Consider the following 12,840-nt stretch of genomic DNA (forward strand, 5'->3'; position numbering starts at 1 on the left):
ACATGTCTCTGACCAGGAAGGAGACGCGTTCTGTCTCCTAGAGTCGAACGAACTTTGGTGCGGAAAGTGCAAATCGATCCCAGAACAACAGCAAAGGACCTTGTGAAGATGCTGGAGGAAACGGGTACAAAAGTATCAATATCCACAGTAAAACAAGTCTTTTATCGACATAACCTGAAAGGCCGCTCAGCAAGAAAGAAGCCACTGCTCCAAAATCGCCATAAAAAAGCCAGACTACAGTTTGCAACTGCACATGGGGACAAAGATTGTACTTTTTGGAGAAATGTCTTCTGGTCTGATGAAACAAATAGAACTGTTTGGCCATAATGACTATCCTTATGTTTGGAGGAAAAAGGGGGACGCTTGCAAGCCGAAGAACACCATCCGAACTGTGAAGCACGGGGGTGGCAGCATCATGTTGTGGGGGTGCTTTGCTGCAGGAGGGACTGGTGCATTTCACAAAATAGATGGCATCATGAGGGAGGGAAATTATGTGGATATATAGAAGCAACATCTCAAGAAATCAGTCAGGAAGTTAAAGCTTGGTCGCAAATGGTTCTTTTAAATGGACACTGTCCGAAGCACACTTCCAAAGTTGTGGCAAAATGGCTTAAGGACACTAAAGTCAAGGTATTGGAGTGGCCATCACAAAGCCCTGACCTCAATCCTATAGATAATTTGTGGGCAGAACTGAAAAAGCGTGTGCCAGCAAGGAGGCCTACAAACCTTACACCAGCTCTGTCAGGAGGAATGGGCCAAAATTCACCCAACTTATTGTGGGAAGCTTGTGGAAGGCTACCCGAAACGTTTGACTCAAGTTAAACAATTTAAAGGCAATGCTACCAAATACTAATTGAGTGTTTGTAAACTTCTGACCCACTGGGAATGTGATGAAATAAGTAAATCATTCTCTCTACTATTATTCTGACATTTCACATTCTTAAAATAAAGTGGTGATCCTAACTGACCTAAGACAGGGCATTTTTACAAGGATTAAATGTCAGGAATTGTGAAACTGAGTTTAAATGTATTTGTCTAAGGTGTATGTAAACTTCTGACTTCAACTGTACATAAAGTTCATTCTGGAAAGCATTCAGACCACTTTACATTTCCACATTTTGTTACGACAGTCTTATTCTAAAATGTATTAAATAGTATTTTTTCCTCATCAATCTACACACAATACCCCTTAATGACAAAGCAAAAACAGCTTTTGAGAAATGTTTACAAATGTGTTAAAGAAACTAAAATATCATCAATAGTATTCTCTAATGGCACAAGGAAATATTTATTGAGCCTTTTGGGTTTTGTTATGTTCTTTGTGTAACAGAGTCAAAGATTGTCCTGTAAGTTTTCCCAAAAGCTTGACATTTCTCTACTGGCGCTGCCGAATTGGATCTTTTTTGGAGGCGCAGCTGGTTAGTATGTTGTCAAACAGGGTGGTCGCGTGTTGGCGAAGCGGAGGTCGCAATATCAACTACCGTTAAGGATGATGAGTGCGGAAGCAATACTGACTGCTAAGCAGCACTGAAGCCTGTTACATTTGTTCCCAGCAGGAGCCTTCCTCCCAGGAGGCAGCGATGGCGGCGCCAGCAGAGTGTGGTGCCTCCTCTTTCTCCCCTTGCCCTCCAGACAGACCAGGACAATCTTCAACCTGAGTAAAGATGTGACCTGTGGCATCTGCATTGGCATCTGTTTGGAGGAAAAAGGGGGACGCTTGCAAGCCGAAGAACACCATCCGAACTGTGAAGCACGGGGGTGGCAGCATCATGTTGTGGGGGTGCTTTGCTGCAGGAGGGACTGGTGCATTTCACAAAATAGATGGCATCATGAGGGAGGGAAATTATGTGGATATATAGAAGCAACATCTCAAGAAATCAGTCAGGAAGTTAAAGCTTGGTCGCAAATGGTTCTTTTAAATGGACACTGTCCGAAGCACACTTCCAAAGTTGTGGCAAAATGGCTTAAGGACACTAAAGTCAAGGTATTGGAGTGGCCATCACAAAGCCCTGACCTCAATCCTATAGATAATTTGTGGGCAGAACTGAAAAAGCGTGTGCCAGCAAGGAGGCCTACAAACCTTACACCAGCTCTGTCAGGAGGAATGGGCCAAAATTCACCCAACTTATTGTGGGAAGCTTGTGGAAGGCTACCCGAAACGTTTGACTCAAGTTAAACAATTTAAAGGCAATGCTACCAAATACTAATTGAGTGTTTGTAAACTTCTGACCCACTGGGAATGTGATGAAATAAGTAAATCATTCTCTCTACTATTATTCTGACATTTCACATTCTTAAAATAAAGTGGTGATCCTAACTGACCTAAGACAGGGCATTTTTACAAGGATTAAATGTCAGGAATTGTGAAACTGAGTTTAAATGTATTTGTCTAAGGTGTATGTAAACTTCTGACTTCAACTGTACATAAAGTTCATTCTGGAAAGCATTCAGACCACTTTACATTTCCACATTTTGTTACGACAGTCTTATTCTAAAATGTATTAAATAGTATTTTTTCCTCATCAATCTACACACAATACCCCTTAATGACAAAGCAAAAACAGCTTTTGAGAAATGTTTACAAATGTGTTAAAGAAACTAAAATATCATCAATAGTATTCTCTAATGGCACAAGGAAATATTTATTGAGCCTTTTGGGTTTTGTTATGTTCTTTGTGTAACAGAGTCAAAGATTGTCCTGTAAGTTTTCCCAAAAGCTTGACATTTCTCTACTGGCGCTGCCGAATTGGATCTTTTTTGGAGGCGCAGCTGGTTAGTATGTTGTCAAACAGGGTGGTCGCGTGTTGGCGAAGCGGAGGTCGCAATATCAACTACCGTTAAGGATGATGAGTGCGGAAGCAATACTGACTGCTAAGCAGCACTGAAGCCTGTTACATTTGTTCCCAGCAGGAGCCTTCCTCCCAGGAGGCAGCGATGGCGGCGCCAGCAGAGTGTGGTGCCTCCTCTTTCTCCCCTTGCCCTCCAGACAGACCAGGACAATCTTCAACCTGAGTAAAGATGTGACCTGTGGCATCTGCATGAAGACGGTGTACGAGAAGACCAGCGCTGGGGATAGGCGCTTCGGCATCCTGCCAATCCTTCTGCCTGAGCTACAGTGTCACCTGGAGAAAAAATAAACTTCCTGGAAGAAGTTATAAAGTAAGCAAATGGGGAGAAATGTTAGTTTTTTGTGGCTTGTTTTAGTTTTTGATCATCTACTGTCGGCAGTGTCCCATCTTTTTTTTGAGTTGTCGAAGGAACCAACAACTTTGCCTCTCTTCCCAAGGGGTTGACAAAAGTGCAGAGTCAGGTCGGCGTTTTACATCCCCAACAAGTACTGGGTGGAAGGGCAACCAAAGGAAACCCTTATCCGTAACTTTAAAGATAAATGCAGGTCAGCTTTTACCATTCTCTCGACCAGATGTCATTGTGGATTTCTGGGGTTCTGGCGTCCTAGTTTCATTGTGGTAAACCTATGCTCTGTTTCAATTCCAGAAAATAAGATGTAGTTTCTTCATGTGTCATGGATGCTGTCCCTTCTAGATGGAGTGTCTCTGTTGGTATTAGCTGCCTCAAGGCTACAGACCCCATCGGCGCCACGATCATCTTGTGGTATTTCAATGATCATATTAATGTCACACACACACACAGTTCAACATAGATAAATGTAAACTGAAACAGATATTTGTGATATTGTTGTGACCACTCAATGCATTTCTAAATTGTAAAAAGCTTCTTTTTTTTTTGTTCTCACCCAACAGCACCATGCCATGAGTCTGGATGACTTGCACAGCTTCTTGACTATGTCATTGTTCTGACTCTTCTGGATGACTTGGACAGCTTCTTGACTATGTCATTGTTCTGACTCTTCTGGATGACTTGGACAGCTTCTTGACTATGTCATTGTTCTGACTCTTCTGGATGACTTTCTAGATGATGTTCCCGCTGTACCTGAGTATGACCTATTCTAAGCATCGCCACCCTGCCCCATGGGTTTGGACTGCAATGGGTTGAATAGGGCCTTTACTCTGGCCCCGTTTTTAGAAGACTATTTGTTAACTCACTGCCCTTAAATAGTCTCTCTGAACTGTTAGTACCTATAGATGCTGGTACAAATAATCTTTCCTGGTGGGGAAAAACTAATTTGAGGTTATAAGACTAGCACTTGCAGACCTGTTGCTTCAAGATCTGTACCGAAGGCTAGAACGACCACTGACTCCCTTACTACCATCTACTAACCTTTTGATTGGATCCCAGGGGTGTGTTGGTTGTTGCTTGGAGTCATCCTCTTAGACCTGTGATTGGCTGTTCTCTTGCTGTTGATGGGTTTTGGTTCTATGCAAGTTGATGGGTTAATTAATTAGTTGGCTAATTGATGTGATGGGCTCCGACCCATTGGTTTGCCATCTGTTGTTCCATTGGTTGGTCCTGTTGTGCCAATATTGTCATTTGCACCATTTAGTAAATTAGTGAGATTTGAATAATGCTGTGATGTGTAGTGTATATATTTTATGTAAGTCTAGATTGAAATTATATTTTGCATTGCCCTGAGATATGGCTAGACTCCTATAGTGCCATTATAATCTAGCCATGCCTCCTGGCAATACCTTGCCCTGCTATTTTTCACTTGTCTGACATATTTGAGATGCTTATTTAAAAAATATACATTTATATTTTTTAACCTATATTGAACTAGGCAAGTCGGTTAAGAACAAATTCTTATTTTACAATGACGGCCTACCCCGGCCAAACCCTCCCTTAACCCGGACTACGCTGGGCCAATTGTTCGCGCCGCCCTATGGGACTCCCGATCACTGCCGGTTGTGATGCAGCGCCTTAGCCCAGATTCGGCTTCATGCTTACCTTTACTGTTGACAGGGAACTCTTGTCGCGGTGTTGACATGCTGATTGAAGACCTAATGTTAGATTTTATTTATTCTATTATGTTTTCTATTTTCACACAGAAAAGGGAATCAAATATTGTTTGACAGTTTGCTGCTTATTTTTTGTCCTGCTGCAGGCATTGGCGATGTCTAATGTTAGTGAATTCCCACATATGCACAAGTGGTACAGTGCATTCGTAAATTCAGACCCCTTCCCTTTTTCCACATTTTGTTACTTTAGTCTTATTCTAAAATGTATTAAATTTGTTTTTTCTCATCAATCTATGCACAATACCCCATAATGACAAAGCGAAAACAGGTTTTTAGAAATGTTAGCAAATTTATAAATAAAAAAATAACAGAAATACCTTATTTGCCTAAATATTGCGACCCCTGTATGTCTTAGTTGGCTTCAAGTTAAATTTGAGTACTGGTTTGTCTTTGTTGAACCTTTTTATACTGAAGCCAAAACTGTACACAGTGGTTGTGATAAAGACTGCTTGGTATGGATGACTTAAACACACGTTTTCAGTATAGCCCCAAAAAAGTGAAAAACCATTTATTGAAATGTTTTAACGTACTGTATGTCCAGGACTCCAGTCAGCCAACAAGAGCTACGTCACCAGGAACCAGCAGTTATCGATCTTACCACTCCAGCTCAGTAGGCGGCGCCAGACCCTCATGTTACAAGTTCACGTCAGGAAGAGGGAAATCTCAAAGTTTGGTGAAAACGTAAACAAAGCATGACATTTTGTATCGCTGGTTAGTTGGAGGCAAAAACCAGAGGTCCAAATCAACAACATATTACGCTTATTTTAGGCCGTTTCTTGTTAGCCTTAAGACGACCATGGACACAAATACTTTGTTGCTCCGGTTTGATGGACGCTCCCGGTTGCTGCTCCGTTCTTTACTCTCGGGAGCTACCGGTGCCCGTCGAGGTCTGTGGGTGTTCCAGCGGCAGCGACGGTTAGACCCGGACCGCTGCCTACACACCTGTCTCGAGACTCTTTGCCAGCAGGAAATATGCCTGAACAGTGATGCTCAGACCCTGACAACGTGAGAAGATAGTCCAAACTCATTTATTCCACTAAAGTTAAATCCACTAAAGTTAAACAGTTAGGCTTTTTGGCCTCGTTTGACTTCTCTATACTGACCAGACTAGTGATGTGTATTTTAAATGTTAAAAAAAATGCATACAATATACGTTTCTGTTCGATAACACACTGTTCTTTTCCTTAGCAAACCACTCGTGTGCCTGTTTCCAGTTGCCTTCCAACGGAGTCTCGTGTCCTTCCTCCATCTCACCCACCCTTTGCATCCCCGGACCAGTGTCCTTCGCCTGCTAGACTGCCTCAGCCAGGGGGAGCATGCCCCAAACCCCTGGGTGTCTGCCCTGGTCGTACAGCTCCGGAGAGACCTGGGAGCCCCTGGGGGGAAGGAGCCACTAATCACCCCCCAGTGCAGAGAAAGACTAAGGGGACTATGTGAGCGTCTGAGGGGTAGTGGTGGTGGTGATGATAAAGCAACAGGATGGGCCTTGTGTTTAGGTGGACCAATAGAGCCACAACTGTCCTCATCCTCACAGAGTGGGCTAGATGTGGTTCCACAGAGGAAGAGGAAGAGCAGCTGTGTGGATCTGGACTCAGAACCTGAGGACGACGCCGGACAGCAGCGTAAGAGGATGAAGACAAGTCTCTCTCCTGTGGACACTGAGAGGAGTTGTAGCAGTATGGAGTATGTAGTGGGAACGGAGGGTTTGAAAGATGAGGTGGAGACGGACCGGGTGGATTGTGTCATCCCAGAACCAGCTGTGGAACCGCAGCCAGCAGCAGGGAGTCCAAGTGATGCCCTGCCTGAGAATGTAAAGGTGAGACAAATAAAGGACGTGACTTAACTATTCAGTCACATTAGTATTCTGTTGACACCACCGAAGAACTGAAAGTAACTTATGTGTTTTCTTGGTTCAGGCTTCTATCCCTCAAATCAAGGAAATCTTGGAAAGTGAGATGGAGGTAAGATACCTATTTTAATGAAGTGATCATGTCTGAGATGCACTCACTCACATGAAAGTGCCTTAATCCCCTGTTCCTCTTTGTTTAGTGGGACCAGAGCTCAGTGGATGTCTTCAAGGTGCTGAACGACTGTGACCCCTCCCAGGTAGGACTTTTTTTAAATTGACACTAAAACGTTAGCAAAATCAGGTCATTCATGAGCACTACTTCCAATAACAACCATTCTCTCTATAGGTCGAGATCTTATGTAGGATGCTGAGTTTGTCTGAGATGCCAGAACAGACCCTACCTCAGCTCTGTAGCTGCCTGCTGGAACTCTCTCCTGATCTCAGTCACAGCACAGCAGCCACACTCATCAAGAGTCTCCTGCTGGGAAAGGTACTTCACAGTTCATTCATATGTACCCGTTTCACACTACTGACCAACACTGAGCCAAGACAAGCTGCACTGGGCTGGCCTGGTTACCAAGCTGCACTGGGCTGGCCTGGTTACCAAGCTGCACTGGGCTGGCCTGGTTACCAAGCTGCACTGGGCGGGCCTGGTTACCAAGCTGCACTGGGCTGGCCTGGTTACCAAGCTGCACTGGGCTGGCCTGGTTACCAAGATGCACTGGGCGGGCCTGGTTACCAAGCTGCACTGGGCAGGCCTGGTTACCAAGATGCACTGGGCTGGCCTGGTTACCAAGATGCACTGGGCTGGCCTGGTTACCAAGATGCACTGGGCTGGCCTGGTTACCAAGCTGCACTGGGCGGGCCTGGTTACCAAGCTGCACTGGGCTGGCCTGGTTACCAAGATGCACTGGGCTGGCCTGGTTACCAAGATGCACTGGGCGGGCCTGGTTACCAAGCTGCACTGGGCTGGCCTGGTTACCAAGATGCACTGGGCTGGCCTGGTTACCAAGATGCACTGGGCTGGCCTGGTTACCAAGCTGCACTGGGCTGGCCTGGTTACCAAGCTGCACTGGGCTGGCCTGGTTACCAAGCTGCACTGGGCTGGCCTGGTTACCAAGCTGCACTGGGCTGGCCTGGTTACCAAGCTGCACTGGGCTGGCCTGGTTACCAAGCTGCACTGGGCGGGCCTGGTTACCAAGCTGCACTGGGCGGGCCTGGTTACCAAGCTGCACTGGGCGGGCCTGGTTACCAAGATGCACTGGTTACCAATCCATCATAGTTTCTTTGCTGGAAAGGACAATGTGAAAATAAAAATCTGAGCCAGCACAGTACTGTTCAAGTCGGCCGTATAATGTGAATAAGACAATAGCTTGTCAGGCTACCTGTATCTCCGACTTCTTCTCCCGTACTGTTGACCTCTGGCAGGTTCTGTCCCTTTCTGAACCTGCCTCACGCTGTCTAGTCACGGCTGTGACGTCACTATGCAGTCGCTACCCCAGGCCAACCTGCCACGCTCTGATTGGACCAGTCCTGGAGGAAGGGCAGATAGGTGAGTGGGAAATACACATTGATCAATTTTGGACTCCAAAATAGAAGAGGATTAACTGTCAGTCAATATAGTATTCACCACGTATGATGTTCTATTCAGCCACTAATCATCAATTCATCTTTCTATTTATATATCATCTCTTTATTTACCACGTACGGTTCCTTTGGAAAATATTCAGAGCCCTTGACTTTTCCCACATTTTGTAACGTTACAGCCTTATTCTAAAATGTATTGCATTGTTTTTCCCCCCTCAATCTAGACACAATACCCCATAATGACAAAGCAGAAACAGGTTTTTATAAATGCTTGCTAATTTATACAAAATAAAAAAACGGATCACAAAAACAGATTTACATAAGTATTTTGTTGAAGCACCTTTGGCAGCGATTACAGCCTCGAGTCTTCTTGGGTATGACGTTACAAGCTTCACACACACACACCTGTATTTGGGGAGTTTCTTCATTCATCTCTGCAGATCCTCTCAAGCTCTGTCAGGTTGGATGGGGAGCGTTGCTGCACAGCTATTTTCAGGTCTCTCCAGAGATGTTCGATCGGGTTCAAGTTCCTGCTCTGGCTGGGCCACTCAAGAACATTCAGAGACTTGTCCCAAAGCCACTCCTGCGTTGTCTTGGCTGTGTGCTTAAGGTCGTTGTCCTGTTGGAATGTGAACCTTCGCACCAGTCTGAGGTCCTGAGCACTCTGGAGCAGGTTTTCATCAAGGATCTCTCTGTTCATCTTTCCCTCGAACCTGACTAATCACCCATTACCTGCCGCTGAAAAGCATCACAGCATGATACTGCCACCACCATGCTTCACCGTAGGGATGGTGCCAGGTTTCCTCCAGACGTGACGCTTGGCATTCAGGCCAAAGAGTTCAATCTTGGTTTCATCAGACCACAGAATCTTGTTTCTCATGATTTGAAAGTCATTTAGGTGCCTTTTGGTAAACAAAGTTGGCTGTCATGTGCCTTTTTACGGATGAGTGTCTTTTGTCTGGCCACTCTACCATAAAGGCCTAATTGGTGGAGTGCTGCAGAGATGTTTGACCAAGGTCCTTTGCCCCAATTGCTCAGTTTGGCCGGGCGGGCAGCTCTAGGAAGTCTTGGTTGTTCCAAACTTCTTCCCTTTAAGAATGACGGAGGCCACTGTGTTCTTGGGGATCTTCAATGCTGCAGACATTTTTTTTGGTACCCTTCCCCAGATCTGTGCCTCAACACAATCCTGTCTCGGATCTCTACGGACCATTCCTTCGACCTCATGGCTTGGTTGTTGCTCTGACGTGCACTGTCAACTGTGGGACCTTTATATAGACAGGTATATGCCTTTCCAAATCATGTCACCAACTTGTAAGTCGCTCTGGATAAGAGCGTCTGCTAAATGACTTAAATGTAAATGTAAATGTAAATGTCCAATCAATTGAATTTACCACAGGTGGACTTAAATCAAGTTTCAGAAACATCTCAAGGATTGTCAATGGAAACAGTCTCATAGCAAATGGTCTGAATACTTATGTAAATAAGGTATTCGGTTATTTTTAGTACATTTGCAAACATTTCTAAAAACCTTTGTCATTATGGGGTGTTGTGTGTAGATTGCTGAGGAAATGTTTTATTTAATCCATTTTAGAATAAGGTTGTAACGTAACAAAATGTGGAAAAGTCAAGGGGTCTGAATACTTTCCGAAGGCACTGTATATCTAAATCTGGGTTGTATCATCAGGCAGTGCACAGGCTGAGCTGCTCAACAGATTGATAGAAGACTGCTTGGATCCCCACTACAGACTGCTGGTGTTTCAGTAAGACTAACCAACCCAGTGGGTGTAATGGATCTAACAACTAGTGAAGTGTTCTGGCTGTATTGATTACATGCATTTTAATACAACCTCTTATACAGTCTCATAAGCTCTTCTTTTGTCCAGAATGACAATCAAAGGCATTTGGTGTGAAGGACTGCTGTCTGTCATTCATGCCCTGCTGGACAAGAAGGTGAACCATAAATCTACTCTACTCAAATACAAACTAGTCCTCTAATGTACCATACATACCAAACCAGACCAAACTATACTGAACAAAAATATAAATGCAACATGCAACAATTTCAACGATTTTACTGAGTTAAAGTTCATGTAAGGAAATCAGTCAATTTAAAATTTAAAAAAGAGAGAGAGTTTTTCCCCACAAAAGGGCTTCATTATAGACAGAAATACTCCTCAGTTTCATCAGCTGTCCGGGCGGCTGGTCTCGGATGATCCCGCAGGTTAAGAAGCCGGATGTGGAGGTCCTGGTCTGGCGTGGTTAAACGTGTTGCAGTTGTGAGGCTGATTGGACGTGCAACAGCTCTGGTGGACATTCTTGCAGTCAGCATGCAAATTGCACGTGTGGCGTTGTGACATTTTAGTAGCTTTTTATTGTCTCAAGCACAAGGTGCACCTGTGGTAATGATCATGCTGATTAATCAGCTTCTTGATATGACACAGCTGTCAGGTGGATGGATTATCTTGGCAAAGGAGAAATGCTCACTAACAGGGTTGTAAACTAATTTTTGCCAAAAATTGGAGCGAAATAAGCCTTTTGTGAGTATGGAACATTTCTGGGATGTTTTATTTCAGCTAATGAAACATGGAACCAACACTTTACATGTGGCATTTTATATTTTTGTTCAGTATAGTTCTCTAATGTACCATAGCTATCCAAACCAGACCAATTGATTGGATCGCATTGTATGTGAAAACAGAGTATTCATAAAATCCCTAGTCTCTCATTAATTTGAGTCTGTTTGTATCACTTTTCAGCTGGAGCTGAATGAAGAGCTGTTCACACTCTTCACTGACCAGCTAAGCTCCCAGGCACCTCACTTCACCAAGTCCATGAAGTATGCCAAGATGATGCTCACTGTGCTGACCAAGTATAACACGCATGTAGGTTATTTCAATCAATCAAACGTATTTATAAAGCCCTTTTTAAATCAGCAGTTGTCCTAAAGAGCTGTACAGTAACCTGGCCTAGATCCTAAAGAGGAAACAGAGGCACGTTGGCTATGAAAACACCTTAAGTTCAGTCTAAAGGTATAACTGTCACTTAACGTCTGTTTACTGATAGACTGCTATTGTCTGGTTGTATTTGTCCAGGTAACTGTGGCTCACAAACACACACTGTCCTGCTGCTTGTCCTCCAATGAGACATTCTTGAAGAAGTCCCTTCAAGCTGCCCTGAAGAGAATCAAACATTCATGAAATACTGTCTGAATCACAATACTGTTAAACTATTAAATTAATTATAATGCCTGAGTACAGTAAATGGTAGGGTATTTTAAAGTCATTTTACTAAAATGGTATGTCAGCTGTGTTTAAAAAAAAATTACAAGTCGGACGTTTGTTGTTTCATATTGATCTAATGTAAAAATTCTGCAAGAACTTGCATAGCATACATAAGCCTGTATGTATAAACAATGTTGCAAATGTCTGGAATGCGGTTTTAACCAATCAGCATTTAACCAATAAGCATTCAGACCCACTAGTTGTAATAAAAGCCAACATGCACAAAAATATTGGTTACTTTTTGGAGAGTGTAATGTCTGAGTCTTGTATCTTGTATTTTTCTGTCAGAGAGATATATGGTACCACAGCATTCTCTTTAAGTCCCGATCAGATTTTCTTTCGTGGCATGATGGAAAAAATATCGCAATATTTTGCACCCACCAATATGGCTGAACTCCGTGTCCAGTTTATTTTTGCGCAATTTCCGGGTCGACTTCCTTTCCAGCGCAGCTCGAAGAAGGAGAAGCCGAGAATAGTGAGGTCAGTAAAAAATTATTTTATAATAAATTTTTGGGACAATTATTAAGGAATGTATTTCTGTAAATCAGCACTTCAACAATTGCTCGTTGGATGGATTTACATACTCCCTGAAGGAGACAGACCGGCACAGCCCTTCCTGGTTCGGACCCCCAACACGAACACTCCCTGAAGGAGACAGACCGGAACAGCCCTTCCTGGTTTTGACCCCCAACACGAACACTCCCTGAAGGAGACAGACCGGAACAGCCCTTCCTGGTTCTGACCCCCAACACGAACACTCCCTGAAGGAGACAGACCGAACACTCCCTGAAGGAGACAGACCGGCACAGCCCTTCCTGGTTCTGACCCCCAACACGAACACTCCCTGAAGGAGACAGACCGGAACAGCCCTTCCTGGTTCTGACCCCCAACACGAACACTCCCTGAAGGAGACAGACCGAACACTCCCTGAAGGAGACAGACCGGCACAGCCCTTCCTGGTTCTGACCCCCAACACGAACACTCCCTGAAGGAGACAGACCGGAACAGCCCTTCCTGGTTCGGGCCCCTTGCATGTAGTGGCAGAAGTAACATGCTGTTGTTATCTTCTATTGTAAACTGTCACATGGTGCATGTCTGACTTTTAAAATATGTTAATAATATTGTTATGAAGTTATTTTATACTGACTAGAAACAAAAACCTGCAAATGAATCTCTCAAAAAATAAATG

General features: G+C 44.0%; 1 protein-coding gene across 3 annotated transcripts; it reads left to right on the forward strand.

Annotated features, from left to right (window-relative positions):
* Positions 1-5,542: 5,542 nt before the first annotated feature.
* Positions 5,543-11,879, forward strand: fance (FA complementation group E). Of its 3 annotated transcripts, XM_071372946.1 has the most exons (10): positions 5,559-5,939; positions 6,123-6,750; positions 6,851-6,895; positions 6,984-7,040; positions 7,130-7,273; positions 8,212-8,335; positions 10,055-10,130; positions 10,254-10,320; positions 11,127-11,252; positions 11,463-11,879. In XM_071372946.1, exons 1-10 carry the CDS (start codon positions 5,731-5,733, stop codon positions 11,565-11,567), a joined length of 1,581 nt encoding a protein of 526 aa, XP_071229047.1. In that variant the 5' UTR covers positions 5,559-5,730; the 3' UTR covers positions 11,568-11,879. The 3 variants fall into 3 exon arrangements, 1 of the variants encoding a protein (XP_071229047.1); XR_011671460.1 differs by lacking the exon at positions 11,463-11,879 and having other exon boundaries at positions 5,555-5,939; positions 10,055-10,148; positions 11,127-11,172; XR_011671459.1 differs by lacking the exons at positions 10,254-10,320; positions 11,127-11,252; positions 11,463-11,879 and having other exon boundaries at positions 5,543-5,939; positions 7,130-8,335; positions 10,055-10,079.
* Positions 11,880-12,840: the final 961 nt, after the last annotated feature.

The sequence above is a fragment of the Salvelinus alpinus genome, chromosome 28, assembly GCF_045679555.1.
Source record: "Salvelinus alpinus chromosome 28, SLU_Salpinus.1, whole genome shotgun sequence".
NCBI classification, from domain to species: Eukaryota; Metazoa; Chordata; class Actinopteri; order Salmoniformes; family Salmonidae; genus Salvelinus; species Salvelinus alpinus.

What these genes read in the sequence shown, in the direction of transcription:
- fance (XM_071372946.1), top strand. Translation starts at nt 5,731, where the DNA reads ATGGACACAAATACTTTGTTGCTCCGGTTTGATGGACGCTCCCGGTTG. An exon ending in CCCTGCCTGAGAATGTAAAG is followed by an intron (nt 6,751 to 6,850) that starts GTGAGACAAATA and finishes TTCTTGGTTCAG; the next exon opens with GCTTCTATCCCTCAAATCAA. An exon ending in TGACCAAGTATAACACGCAT is followed by an intron (nt 11,253 to 11,462) that starts GTAGGTTATTTC and finishes GTATTTGTCCAG; the next exon opens with GTAACTGTGGCTCACAAACA.